Consider the following 13,008-nt stretch of genomic DNA (forward strand, 5'->3'; position numbering starts at 1 on the left):
TAATTATGTGTGGGTACAGTAGTACGACACTCTCTACTCGGCGATTATCAACGTCGTTGAAGCTAGATTGCAGTGACTATATTTCTGGACCAATAATCTGTTGCTATGGCATGCCTGTTAACAAAAGAGAAGACGTCCCACCTTGAGGAAAATGACCACTATGGAGTTGCCTGTGCTCGAAGACGCGACTGATAGCAACTTGCAGAGGCTACGCATCGGATGCTTAGAGTTCTTCAGATAGCTGGCTACTAAGCCGCTGTGAGGTTTGGGGCTGTAGTGATGATATGCGTACTTTTGTCCTGGTATTGAGCGTCCGTCGGAAAAGACGACCGTTCGCAGATTACCTAATCATAGTCCACATCGCGCGATGGACCGGTTCCAAGGCTGAGATAATGCCTGAGGCAGAAGCAAAAGCAGTCGCGACATCGATGACGTTCAGCCAATCGGTAGATGATCGGACGAACAGACGAACAGGATATTGCCCAGGTGGAACTGGTGTTGTGGGATGTTGAGTGCCCCTGGGTCTTCAATCACCAGTGATTAGAGCTGAGGTGCCACTCAGTTGACGCCACCAACGTCTAAAAGCAGACGTTGCTACAGCGCATCGAGTTAGGGGGCGAACATATTCTAGTGATAGCGATAGTATGGATCTTCAGGGGCCAGTTGTTGACATGCCCGGCACAATATAAAAGTTGGATTTCATATGTATCATTGCCACCAGTGAAGAAAGATTGTCTCTTCTCTAGATAGCAGTTGAGATTCACCTCGTTGCTGCGCCTGAAATATCAATCCACCCAGAATCAGCATTATATGCCCGTTGCATAGAAACAACAGAGAGATATGGCAACAATAACGCAGGCCAACACCCAGTTGAACAACACTCAACACCAACAACACTCAACACGCCCAGAATCATGGGAAGACCAACGTTCGTACCGGATCTGCCAAATCATGGACTACAACTGGATCATCATCCCCTCCCTCCTCGCAATCCTCTACCCAATCGCCTACCGCCTCTTCTCGAACCCAAACACCATATTCTACGTCCCCATCGACGACACGACAACCTGGACACCCAGCGCCCTCATCTGGCTCGCAATGGTCCTCCCCGCCAAACCATTCCACCACTTCTCCATGCTCGCCACCTGCTGGCCCTGCCGCCCCTTCCGCCTCACCAACAAGCCCGCCGTACGGCCGTTCAACAGACTCCTCATATGTCTCGTGACGCGCGGCGAGCAAGAGGACGTCGTCCGCCGCTCCATCCTCCCCGTCCAAGACATCGTCGCGCACATAGACCCTAAGATCTCCCTGCACATCCTCACCGAAGAAGTCAACGCGCACAAATTCCGCAACGCGGCCGTCTACGCCCCACACGTCCAGGTCCACGGCGTGCCCAAATCCTACACTCCGCGCTTCGCAAAGCACAAGGCCCGCAGTCTGGAGTGGTTCCGCGTCAACATGTGTCTACGCGACGATGATTGGGTCCTCCATATCGACGAGGAAACCCTTATTGACGCCTACCTGCTCCGCACCTGCATCACATATATCACGCGTCAAACGCACTGCGAAATCGGCACCGGTGTCATCCATTATAACAGCAACGGCTACTTCTCCAGCATCATCCCGCAGATTGGCGATCTCTCACGTGTTCAAGACGACTGGGGTCGCGGGCAGTTCCTCGCGAATGTGCCTCATCGAGCGACGCTGGGGATTCACGGAGCGTTCTTCTTAGCGAGCGGGAAGGTGGAGAACGCAGTGTCGTGGGAGACAGCGCATCTTACAGAGGACTACTGGTTCTTGCTCGGTGCAATGAAAAAGGGGTTCAGGATCGGTTGGGTGCCAGCGATTGCGAGAGAAGTCTCGCCTAGGTCGATTGGAGACTATGTGAAGCAGCGGCGGCGGTGGTACACTGGTGTCAGAACGCTGGGGCAATGGGAAGGGCGATGGGTTCTGTTTGCTTGGTTCTGGGGCTTTGTTGAGTTGTTCTACAACATTTGGACGCTCGCCTCAGGAACAAGTGAGCGGGCGGTGCCGCGATGGTTGTTTTCGGTCATCGTATTTGAATGGACGTGTTTTCGGCTATTTTCGTTCTTGACGGTGCTAGTACAGGATTGGGATGCTGGAGTGCCATTTTGGAGGATGGTGTATTCGCAAGCATTGGCGCAGCTCTTGAGGCCGTACGTGGATCTGCTGGATAGTTATGCTGCAGTCGTGTCGGTGCTCAAACCTGACCAGACGTTTCAGATCATAAACAAGTCGTGAATAGAACTCGCAGTTCGTCTGTTCAAGAGATTTGTGACTATTCAATGTCGATCTAGAGGTGTGTAATAAATTCAATCTCCATGCTCTTCTTCCTTAGACGCAACATCGATGTCATCATCATCCAATCCTTCCTCTCCATCACTAGCGACGGCATCAACGACAGCTGTGTCCGTCTCTTCGCCCTCTTCTCGTTTGACTTGTATGACGTCTATCATCCTGCCACGAGCCGGTCGTACTTCGTCGGCAAGCACAACAGTCTCTATGCCTGCAGGTGTGCTTTCCTCTGGGCCCCACGGCAGAGCATCGATGTCAATCTCCCAATTCAACAAGCTCTTCAGTATGACCTCAGCACCAGCTTTACTCATGACCTGGTTGGCTTCCTTGCATCGTTCGTCACAGCAGCACTCGAGACATCCGTCCAAGCAATGACACGCCGAGACGCGTTCACAAGCCTGCCGGAGCAAAAGGTCGATAAAGTCGAAGGCTTTGGTGCTAATACCCGATCCTGCTGCACCGCCTTTGGCATCGTAGAACGTAAGACGAGCAGGCCGCTTCCGCTGTGACTCACGCTTTGCAAACTCCTTCTGTGCATTCTTGCATTCGGTCCGTACGTCGCCTGGCATGGAGATGACGTAGTTTGGCATGAGTGAGAGCACCGCATGCTCGGCAGCATGAATGGCGCCTGCAACATTCAAGCGACGATCTACCAAGATGTCGAGAGCTGATTTAGGTACGTCTAGCCACATACCTTTGCTAAAGAGAATGATGGGAGGGTTATCAACTTCCACGGCGTCGAGGATACGTCGTTTCTTGTCAATCTTGAAGAAGCCAAACACCACTTGCTTTATCTTTATGGGGCCGTAGAACGCCCGAGATCGCGATTTCGGTATTTGTCGTATCGCCTCAGTCTCTACAGGATCGATGTCGGTGTAGTCACGCTGTTGCGTTGTCCAGTCTACTTTGACAAACTCTACCTTGGCCATCATACGCTCTTGCGAGAATTCCTTGATCAAGTAGGTGCGACCTTGATGGAGGAAGATACCGCCGTCGTAGATGGTAAAGAAAGCTCGCGACGCTTCGAGTTCCTCGAGAACAGTATTCTTGCCATGCGTTGTGTCGATGATTGCAAAATGATCATCCTCCGTGTCGCGTATGGCGACAAACTTTGAAGGGAAAGGAAGGAAGCGAGAATTCGTATGATAGAAGCCAGCACAGTCCCGCCGCATGCGATCTTCTGCCAACTCTAGGAGAAGTGAGCCGAAGTAGATCTGGTCGTCCTTGGGGTGTATCGGCATCTCGTGGGCTGCGCACTGGATGTGTCCTTCTAGCACCATGACATTCTCAAGGTCAACAGACAATTCACAATTCGGCTTTGTGAAGATCTCGTCAGGGTTTTGCATGTAATACTGGTCCGTTGGGAAGCAGTCCCCAAGAAGAACAGACAACGAGTCTTTGTTTCGTCGACCAGCACGTCCACTCTGCTGTCGCAGATTTGCTATAGTATAGGGAAAACCGCAAGTTATGACTGCGTCAAGTGAGCCAATATCCACGCCAAGTTCCAGGGCGCTTGTCGCTACGATCCCCAGAAGCTTGCCGTCGAACATCTCGCGTTCAATACGTCGTCGATCCTGTGGTGTGTATCCTCCTCGATAGCCCATAACTCTTGCCTTCACTTCTGGTCGTTCTAATCGATCAAGCTCATACTGAATTGCAGTAATCAGAACCTCACACATCTTCCGAATACGGCAGAATGATATGACGCGCACCCCACGCAGGATCAATTGACAAAAGAGCCTGGCAGCCTCGTCCACAGCACTACCCCTCCCAGAGGTCGGATCGCTCGGATCTTTGAATGGTGTGTTCCAGCATAGAAATTCTTTCCTGCCTGAAGGGGATCCGTCAAAATCTGTAAGCTTGATATTGTCAACACCGAAAATGGTTCTCATGTGTTGCTCAGGATTAGCAACCGTAGCCGAACACGAGATGAATTTGACATTTCTGTTTCCCACTGCCGCACAGATTCGTCTCAGTCGCCGCATTATGAACGCGACATGTGATCCAAACAAGCCGTTATAAACATGTAGCTCATCCACGACGACGAACTTCAGATTTTGTAAGAAGGTTCGCCACGATTCTTCCTTAGGGAGGATTGTGATATGGAGCATGTCGGGATTCGTAAATATGATCCTAGCTTCATCCCTAATACGAGCGCGATCTGACATAGGTGTGTCGCCATCAAAAGTTTCCACGACTATGTCCTCGAGACCTTGCATGAAACGCAACATATCTTTTAGGCTGCGACGCTGGTCTTGCGCGAGAGCCTTTGTTGGGAAAATGTACATTGCCCTCGTCAGTGGATCCTTCTCTAGTTCGTGCAAGACCGGTATCTGATAAATGAGGGATTTACCAGAACTCGTGGACGTTGATACAATGACATTATGGCCCTCATACAGATTATTGATGGCTTCAGCCTGATGTTGGTACAATTGAGTGATATTACGGGTGTTGAAAAGGGCATCTACCATGTTTTGGGAAAGTTGAAAGTTTAGGTCTCCATATACAGGTGGCTGTGGGTCGAAAATGCGATGCCCATCAGGGACGATTTGTTCAGTGTACCAGTCTTGAGACTTGATTTCTGCAATAATCTCACGGATGGACTTCCGCTCTTTTGGTATGGTGCTTGGTATAAGAGACCGCGAAATTGCGCCGGGCGAGGAATGTCTACTTTCCGAGGGTCGGGGAATGAACTTTTCTTTCTCGGAAAGAATGTGGGTTTCCGGGTCTCGCCCAGCCTCCTGACATAAGTTGAGATATTCATTGACAGCAGAAGTGAACTTCTTATTACGCTTCTCAATCCAACTCATCATTTGCTTGTGACTGAATACAGGCATTTTTAGATCTTCTTGTCGCAGCTTCCGGATAGGATTTGTTGCCTCGCCTTTTGCATTTGCCACTTGTCGCTTCATGTCGCCATCGATGAACTCGAATAGCAGCACCTCTTTGCTTGTATCGCTAGCCTGCTCTGGCTCAGGCATCAGATACTTATCCTTCGCCGCTTGCTCTCCTCCCATAAGATTGACCTGAAGCATCGCCTCATCTACATACGCAAGGCTCACTCCTCGAGGTATCAACCTTTGTATCTGTGCAATGTCTCCTATGAGCAGCTCTCGCTTGATGTGTCCTTCAACAGACCCCTTGATGTTCTCAAAAGTCGTGGAGATATGCTTTCTGGTTGAGCAGAAGGTCCAGACAAGATTTAGAGCTTTGTGAACTTGTTCCAGCTTCTTAAAATGCTCAGGCCATACTATGGAGGTTTCTACGAATGTCGAGGAACTCTTTCTCTTCAGGGTAGGCTTCGAGGTAGCATCTCCAGCTTTGCGCCGGCGTTGCGGTTTCGAGCCGCCATCGTGTGTTTTCGTGGGTACGATGCCAATCGTGACGGGTCCGCTATGTTCCTCGTGGGTCTCAATGGTGGGTACTTCTGCTGGAGAAGCAGTCTGTGCTACATCGGGGTGCGTATGCTTCCTCTTCCTCTTTCGCACGATCTGGTTGGAAACGCTGGCTGCGGCAAGTTTGGTCATAGTGGAGGTTTGTTCACGGCGGGCGCCGATCGGAGTGCACTCTCAATCAGGTATCGCCATAATTATGGCTATGATGAGTCTCAAAACACGGAACTTGTCTGATTAGTGGACATGAATACTCAAGGAGTGGTCGTCTTTGAGCGATGCGTGCCTAAGGCCAAAGCTATGACGTAAACGAATTCGCGAAAACCTCGCGCAATCACGTACCTAGTGGCTGTAAGTATATTCAGTCACGGTCCTACGGTAGCTATCAGCACATCCCCGCTTCCAACCTTGAAACCTCCAGATCGATTGCCATCTTAACTCCACCACGTATTGAGCTCAAGAACGATGCAATAGACCATTGTGACTGGATCTGACGGCCACCGTTAGGAGATGTAGCACCTGTGGATACTTGCACTAGAACAGTCCAAGATGCGCATGAGACAAGGTCGATGGAAGACACGCGCGCCCCCAAACGGGTCCGCATGGATCCCGCAAAGCTGATAGAAACGATTCCTTCGAGAGAACGAGACATTAGCCCTCCATTAAGATCACGCAAAAGTCCAGCTGTTCGAGAGCGTGAACCTGTATCGTTGGACAAGTGTCCATCAGCAGCCATCTCTTCGCCATTTCGATTAACAAGAATCGCGGATTTATCTGATGACGCGAACCTAGACGCTATCGGGCTGGGTGATATACTTGGTGACCCCTTGATTAAAGAATGTTGGAACTTCAATTACACCTTCAACGTTGACTTTGTGATGTGAGTATTGGTGATTGTCGTTTGTACATTTCTTCTAGAGCCTCTTTATACTGACAGTAGTTAGGCATCACTTGGACGAAGATGTGAGGCACAGCGTAGAGATGAAGATTATACATGGCTCATGGCGTCGGGATGATCCTCAACGAGTCGCTCTGGAAGTAAGATATTACTCTGTTAGTCGATGCTGTTCAGCATCACTAATAGTGATCTAGGACGCGGCTCGACACTGGCCTAACGTGCAATTGATCACGGCCTATATGCCAGAGATGTTCGGAACACACCATTCAAAGATGATGGTTCTGATCCGACACGATGATACAGCACAGGTCTTGATTCATACCGCTAACATGATCTTTCGCGACTGGAGTAATATGACGCAGGCAGTGTGGCTCTCACCCCTATTACCTCTTCTAACATTGGAGCGTCCTCAGGCAGCATCGCAGCAGTCTCCAGCTGTTGGAAGCGGAGAAAAGTTCAAGAATGATCTGCTAAGATACGTATCTGCCTATAAATCTGGCCCACCACGCAGAGTGCCGCTACTGGGAAGACTTAGTTCGCAACTCGAAGCATATGATTTTTCTGCAATACGAGCTGCTTTCATCTGCAGTACTCCCGGCAAGCACAGTCCTGATGCCTCGTTCGGATGGTGCGGTCTGCGCAGCATCCTCAAGAATATTGATTGTACATCTATTTCACCATCGGCCAAACCCAACCTCGTAATCCAAGTTTCTTCGATAGCCTCACTTGGCTCCACCAATGTCTGGCTCAGGAACTTGATTTCATACTTCTCTACTGATAAACGTACAGGCTTAGAAAGAAGCCTTCGAATGCTGCGAACTCAGATCGTCTTCCCGACAGCGCAAGAGATACGAGATTCTCTTGATGGCTACATCTCTGGGAATGCTATACATACCAAGCTTGCCACGGCAACACACGAAGCCCAGCTGACCTATCTTCGTCCTTTCCTACACCATTGGAGCCCTGTAAATCCCCATTCACGAGAGGGTGATTCCCATAGGCGCAACTCTATGAGAGACGCCGCGGCCCCACATATCAAGACATATATCAGGTTCACCGATGCTGAGCAGAGGTACATTGACTGGGCCATGCTTACATCTGCAAATCTGAGTACACAGGCTTGGGGTACAGACATCAAGGATGGACTCGTCAGGGTATGCAGCTATGAGACTGGCGTAGTAGTTTGGCCTGCGCTATGGGACGGACCAGAAGGGAAGGCAAGGATGATTGGTTGCTGGGGCAAGGACTTGCCTAGCGATGAGAATGATACCCCCTTAGCCTTGGATATGAGCGAGGCGTACGATCCAGATGCGACGACTGACGAAGATGTCACAGAGGACGAAGAGGAAGAACGCGAAAGATTGGACAGGGGCCGAGGGAGGACTGTCCGTGAGACGAAAAGGGGTCCGCTTGTAGGGCTTCGCATCCCATATAGCATGCCGTTACAAAAGTATGCACAGGACGAGATTCCTTGGATCGCATCAAGAACCCACACTAAACCAGACAGACATGGGCGAACCTGTATTTAACGAAATATGTATCATAGCCCGTGCAGATAGAATGATTACACGCCAACTCTGGTAACGAGATATGTCCCGATTCGCAGTAATAAGCCATTAAGTCTTGCAGTGTCCTCGCAGATATGATCTGTTTGATCCACCGCCGTAGCACGACTAGGCGCAGCATGTACATACACATTGCAAGAAAAACAGTTGCATTAGTTGATCTAATTACGATGACTCAATACTATCCGGATCCCTAGGGATTTCATTCGGCTTATGATTAGCCCGAAACAGTAGCAAGTGTATGATGCCCATTGGCTGGTAGTTTTCAGATGCCGACGCCGAGGTCGGCCAAAAGTCTTGCTTGTCTCGCCTAGCATGGATATACATGCAACAGACATTCGATGACTCCATTTGCGGAACACAAACCAGTCGAAACCACCAAAAGATCAATCGAGTGCCGTTCTGTGTGCTCAGAGTGCCGAACAAGATGAGTCTCACAGCTCAGAGGCATCTCACCATTGTCATCAAACTCGGTATATTCTTACCTGTACAGACGAAAAGTTCCTGGTCTATTGGACACCACTAACACACCGCAGGCACATCCTCCATAGTCGACGAGAAGACCCACGAACCACTCCTCTCTACTCTCAGCGTCATCGCCGAAACAGCGGCGAAGCTTCAGCGAGATGGCCACAAAGTCATCATCGTGTCATCCGGTGCGATTGGTGTTGCGCTCCGGCTGATGAACCTCGAACGACGGCCGAAACATCTCCCACAAGTCCAGGCGTTGGCAGCAATTGGACAATGCAAGTTGATGACCATGTGGGATCAACTCTTCGCACACCTCCGCCAGCCCGTCGCCCAGATTCTCCTGACCCGCAACGACATTGCCGACCGCACGCAATACCTCAATGCACAAAACACCTTCCACGAACTCCTACACATGGGCGTCATCCCCATCGTGAACGAGAACGACACCCTAGCCGTGTCCGAAATCAAGTTCGGCGACAACGACACCCTCTCCGCCATCACCGCCGGCATGGTCTCAGCCGACTACCTCTTCCTCATGACGGACGTCGACTGCCTCTACGACAAAAACCCGCGCACACACCCCGACGCACGCGCAATCGAGGTCGTCAAAGACATCGCCGAGCTCTCCGCCGACGTCTCCTCGTCCGGCAGCTCCCTCGGCACAGGCGGCATGAGCACCAAGATCGTCGCCGCACGCCTCGCCACCTCCGCCGGCGTCACCACAATCATCACCAAATCCTCCAAGCCCGGCAACATCACCAACATCGTCAAATACATCGAGGCCCGGAAAAGCCTCCCTGTCCCCATCTCGCGCGCCGCATCCTCGTCCGCGCTCTCCGGCTTGTCCGCCGACGAAGTCTCCCACAAGGCCGCCGCAACGGCGCTCGACGGCGTCGCGCTGCGCGATTCGACGGCGGCAGAAAACGACATTCCCCGCGCGCCGCTACATACGCGCTTCTTGCCGCAAGCGCAGCCGATGCGTGACCGGTACTTCTGGCTGCTGCATGGGCTGACGCCGCACGGAACGCTGTATATCGACGAGGGCGCCTACAAGGCGCTTTCAGAAAAAGCAGGACTCCTGCCCGTCGGCGTAGTCGATGTCGAGGGGCATTTCAGCCAGCAGGAAGCCGTGCGGCTCGTCGTTGTGCAGCGCGTTATGCCGACTTCCCCACGGCGCGGTCCTGTGCATAGCGCGCTTGGTGGCGTGTCAGGAGGACATGCTGCGTACGAGCATGAGAATCCGGCGCCGCGTGAGGTGGGCAGGGCACTTGTGAACTATGCGAGTAGTGAGATTAAGCTGATTCAGGGTCTGCGGAGTAGGGAGATACGGAATGTGCTGGGGTATGCGGATAGTGAGTATGTGTGTTTGAGGGAGAATATTGCGTTTACGGACGTGGCGAGGAGCACGCCGGCGAGTCCACCGTTGGATGGACGGAGGAGTGTGGATTTGAATGGGAGTGTGGAGTTGGACAGAGGTCTGGCGAGTCTGTCTTAGGGGAGGAAAGGAGGCGAATGGTGTTGTTTGGGCGTTGAGCAGAGCTTCAATGTGTTCGATTTCACATTCCTTAGATTGACCTGATCGATCTGACGCTTGCAGAGCACGGCTGTCGTGTTGTACAGTCCGTGGACTCTGGGGTCAGACTGTGTCTTCCGTATTGCCATATAGGTACATTGCGTGCAGCATCCAGTAGTACACCTCCGATGAAGTCTCTACACTTACCACCACCGCACCCCAAAGATCCTCCCACTGCCCTTCCCCCCGCCCTTCTGCTCTTCTCTCTCCAAGTATATTCTCTCCCCACCCCTGACATCCACCCACAGGAACCTCCATTCAAAATCGCCCTTCCCGCCCCTTCTGACCAGATGCGCATGGACTCTGCCAATCCCCTTCTCGCCCTCAGCATTGAAATCCATATACATGTGCTCCACACCAAACTTGTCCGTCTCCAGTCTGTGCGCGATCGGCCTGTTTCGCGTCCACTTATTACTCTGCGGCTCGCCGTAAAACGTCAGGGAGGAGGCCGGCCCGAGAAGCGACGTGACGTCTGCGTGGGCACGGAGTTTGCTGACGGCGTAGTTGAAGTATGTAGTATACGAGTGTGGCGAGAAGACGTCGAGGAAGAGGAACGTTGCGACCGCGCCCTGGCAACAATTATCAGTATATTTTCCCTTTGCTTTCTCTACCATTCTTCTTTTCTTTTCCGACACAGTCTTTGTCTCGCGCGCGCAGAGAGGGACTTACAGTCATGAGAACCCCGACAACGACCACGGCTAGATTGAATGTTTGCTGTGTTGTCCGCGCGGCTTTCTCGCGCGTGGAGAGATCGCCCCAGTTGATGCGGCCATCGTCGTTGACGATAGTGACGGCTTTACGGGTTGAGGTTGCGTAGCTGCGGAGCGTGGGTTGTGCAGCTCTTATGAGGGTGGAGGATGGACGGAGGAGGGACTTGTTGCGGAGGATCAATCTGCTGGTGGAGAGCATTGTGGATGTGTGAAAGCCATGGGATACGGCTTGGATGGATGTGTAGGTTCGATGTTTTGAAGCTTGCAGGGCTTGAAGCTTGTCGCTGGCTCGTGTGTCGCTCGTGGCGGGGGAGGGAAGGAAGCTCGGGCTGCTTTTGCGTGGCTTGGGGGGGAGTAGGGCCCGAGGTGTGGCGCCACGTTCACGCTGCATGAAAGGTCGATCTCGATAGTTGCCAGACTCTTCTTCTCTAGGTGCTACATACCTTTATCATTCAAGAAACACACACTCTCTGCCCACCATGGGTGAAGCTTCGAAATCGGCACAGAGGTTCGCTCAGGAACTATCGTTATTAGCTGTCGCGGTATGCGGTCCACCTATCCTGGCATATGTTGATATATATGTACTGACCACAACGCCAGCTCGGAGGAAGCTATTTTCTATTCAAATACCTGTTAGGACACATCGCGAACCCTGATGCAGATCTCCGGAAAGATATACAGCAGAAAACAAAATCAGCATCACAGAAACTCGAAGGTCTATACGCAAGAACAAAGGCCTCAAGGGCGCTGATGAATGGCCTGGATGAAGACAACTCTGAGTCAGAAGAGGAGCTGGATACAAAGTTGGATCTCTCAAACCTCACCGAATACGAACTCAAGATCGCCGACGATGTTGTTGCATCAGACGACATACCTGTCAGTTTCGAAGGTTGCGGACCATCTCTTGGACCACCGACCAGCATGTTAACCGTGAACCAGATATCGGCGGACTTGAAGATATAATAGAAGAGCTGAAGGAGTCTGTCATATATCCTCTCACAATGCCACACCTCTACGCGTCATCCTCATCACTCCTCTCCGCACCATCCGGTGTGCTTCTATACGGCCCCCCTGGCTGCGGGAAGACCATGCTTGCAAAGGCACTCGCACACGAGAGCGGAGCTTGCTTCATAAACCTCCACATATCGACCGTTACGGAGAAGTGGTATGGAGACTCGAATAAGCTGGTCAACGCTGTGTTCTCCCTTGCGCGGAAACTCCAGCCGGCCATTGTGTTCATCGACGAGATAGACGCGGTCCTGGGCCAGAGACGGAGTGGCGAACACGAGGCTAGCGGTATGGTCAAAGCAGAGTCAGTCAAACGCTATCATAGTCGTCATATCAGACAGTACTAAAAAACACTCTCTAGGTTCATGACCCAATGGGACGGTCTAACCTCCGCCAATTCCCACGGTACCCCCCAGCGAATCTGCGTGCTCGGCGCAACAAACCGCATAAATGACATAGACGAAGCCATTCTCCGTCGCATGCCCAAGAAATTCGCCGTCCCGCTCCCAAGCACACACCAGCGCCGCGGAATCCTAAAGCTCATCTTGAACGACACAAAGATTGACAAGGACCACTTCGACCTCGACTACGTCGTCCGTGTCACAGCTGGGATGAGCGGCTCAGACCTCAAAGACGCGTGCAGGGACGCCGTCATGACGCCGGTGCGCGAGTATATACGACAGAAGAAGGCAGAGGGTAGTCTCAGAGCCGGTGTGGACGCACGACAGGTGCGCGGAATCCGAACATCTGATTTCTTCAGCACGAAAGGGAATATTCATCAAATGCGAGAGTCGCAGACGACTGCCCTCGTGAACGATTTAGAGGAGGACGAAGAAGACGAGCGACGAGTCGAGAGCGAGTTGGACACCTCGAGTGAGCGGTCTCGAGACGACTACCATGAGACGGTGAATGCTTCATAGCCAGCCGCTTCATCATCGTTTCCTCCAACCGCACGATTTTTTTCATTGGAAACCTTCCACTAAACGCGGTGTTTTGGGGCATTCGTTTGGCGCTGTTGTGGGGTGTATATAAGCATTTGGGCCCCCATCCATATAGATTGTACACACTACACTTA

General features: G+C 51.9%; 6 protein-coding genes across 6 annotated transcripts; 4 read left to right on the top strand and 2 right to left on the bottom strand.

Moving 5' to 3' along the window:
* The first annotated feature begins 387 nt into the window (after positions 1-387).
* EJ05DRAFT_22765 (uncharacterized protein) lies at positions 388-2,298 on the top strand. The gene has a single exon (XM_033739953.1). It carries the CDS (start codon positions 841-843, stop codon positions 2,260-2,262), a length of 1,422 nt encoding a protein of 473 aa, XP_033605447.1. The 5' UTR covers positions 388-840; the 3' UTR covers positions 2,263-2,298.
* On the bottom strand, positions 2,298-5,960 carry EJ05DRAFT_22696 (DEAD/DEAH box helicase-like protein). Its single transcript, XM_033739943.1, has one exon. The coding sequence runs from the start codon at positions 5,841-5,843 to the stop codon at positions 2,334-2,336; it is 3,510 nt and encodes a 1,169-aa protein (XP_033605448.1). The 5' UTR covers positions 5,844-5,960; the 3' UTR covers positions 2,298-2,333.
* A 193-nt stretch (positions 5,961-6,153) lies between these two features.
* EJ05DRAFT_471950 (phospholipase D/nuclease) lies at positions 6,154-8,201 on the top strand. Its single transcript, XM_033743076.1, has 3 exons — positions 6,154-6,588; positions 6,653-6,746; positions 6,801-8,201. Exons 1-3 carry the CDS (start codon positions 6,278-6,280, stop codon positions 8,133-8,135), a joined length of 1,740 nt encoding a protein of 579 aa, XP_033605449.1. The 5' UTR covers positions 6,154-6,277; the 3' UTR covers positions 8,136-8,201.
* Positions 8,202-8,369: 168 nt separating this feature from the next.
* On the top strand, positions 8,370-10,240 carry EJ05DRAFT_22896 (glutamate 5-kinase). Its single transcript, XM_033739959.1, has 2 exons — positions 8,370-8,644; positions 8,708-10,240. The coding sequence occupies exons 1-2, from the start codon at positions 8,497-8,499 to the stop codon at positions 10,135-10,137; spliced, it is 1,578 nt and encodes a 525-aa protein (XP_033605450.1). The 5' UTR covers positions 8,370-8,496; the 3' UTR covers positions 10,138-10,240.
* EJ05DRAFT_471951 (import inner membrane translocase-like protein subunit tim-21) lies at positions 10,059-11,225 on the bottom strand. The gene is made up of 2 exons (XM_033743077.1): positions 10,885-11,225; positions 10,059-10,784 (listed from the first exon to the last, which is right to left on the bottom strand). Exons 1-2 carry the CDS (start codon positions 11,122-11,124, stop codon positions 10,359-10,361), a joined length of 666 nt encoding a protein of 221 aa, XP_033605451.1. The 5' UTR covers positions 11,125-11,225; the 3' UTR covers positions 10,059-10,358.
* Positions 11,226-11,675: 450 nt separating this feature from the next.
* Positions 11,676-12,853, top strand: EJ05DRAFT_433228 (AAA-domain-containing protein; the record flags this gene model as incomplete). The annotated part of the gene is made up of 3 exons (XM_033741598.1): positions 11,676-11,814; positions 11,865-12,237; positions 12,295-12,853. 3 exons carry the CDS (start codon positions 11,676-11,678, stop codon positions 12,851-12,853), a joined length of 1,071 nt encoding a protein of 356 aa, XP_033605452.1.
* Between the last annotated feature and the right edge of the window lie 155 nt (positions 12,854-13,008).

The sequence above is a fragment of the Pseudovirgaria hyperparasitica genome (genome assembly GCF_010093815.1).
Source record: "Pseudovirgaria hyperparasitica strain CBS 121739 unplaced genomic scaffold EJ05scaffold_1, whole genome shotgun sequence".
NCBI lineage: Eukaryota > Fungi > Ascomycota > Dothideomycetes > Acrospermales > Acrospermaceae > Pseudovirgaria > Pseudovirgaria hyperparasitica.

What these genes read in the sequence shown, in the direction of transcription:
- EJ05DRAFT_22765 (XM_033739953.1), top strand. Translation starts at nt 841, where the DNA reads ATGGCAACAATAACGCAGGCCAACACCCAGTTGAACAACACTCAACAC.
- EJ05DRAFT_22696 (XM_033739943.1), bottom strand. Translation starts at nt 5,843, where the DNA reads ATGACCAAACTTGCCGCAGCCAGCGTTTCCAACCAGATCGTGCGAAAG.
- EJ05DRAFT_471950 (XM_033743076.1), top strand. Translation starts at nt 6,278, where the DNA reads ATGGAAGACACGCGCGCCCCCAAACGGGTCCGCATGGATCCCGCAAAG. An exon ending in TTCAACGTTGACTTTGTGAT is followed by an intron (nt 6,589 to 6,652) that starts GTGAGTATTGGT and finishes GACAGTAGTTAG; the next exon opens with GCATCACTTGGACGAAGATG. An exon ending in CTCAACGAGTCGCTCTGGAA is followed by an intron (nt 6,747 to 6,800) that starts GTAAGATATTAC and finishes ATAGTGATCTAG; the next exon opens with GACGCGGCTCGACACTGGCC.
- EJ05DRAFT_22896 (XM_033739959.1), top strand. Translation starts at nt 8,497, where the DNA reads ATGCAACAGACATTCGATGACTCCATTTGCGGAACACAAACCAGTCGA. An exon ending in CACCATTGTCATCAAACTCG is followed by an intron (nt 8,645 to 8,707) that starts GTATATTCTTAC and finishes AACACACCGCAG; the next exon opens with GCACATCCTCCATAGTCGAC.
- EJ05DRAFT_471951 (XM_033743077.1), bottom strand. Translation starts at nt 11,124, where the DNA reads ATGCTCTCCACCAGCAGATTGATCCTCCGCAACAAGTCCCTCCTCCGT. An exon ending in TTGTCGGGGTTCTCATGACT is followed by an intron (nt 10,785 to 10,884) that starts GTAAGTCCCTCT and finishes AATTGTTGCCAG; the next exon opens with GGCGCGGTCGCAACGTTCCT.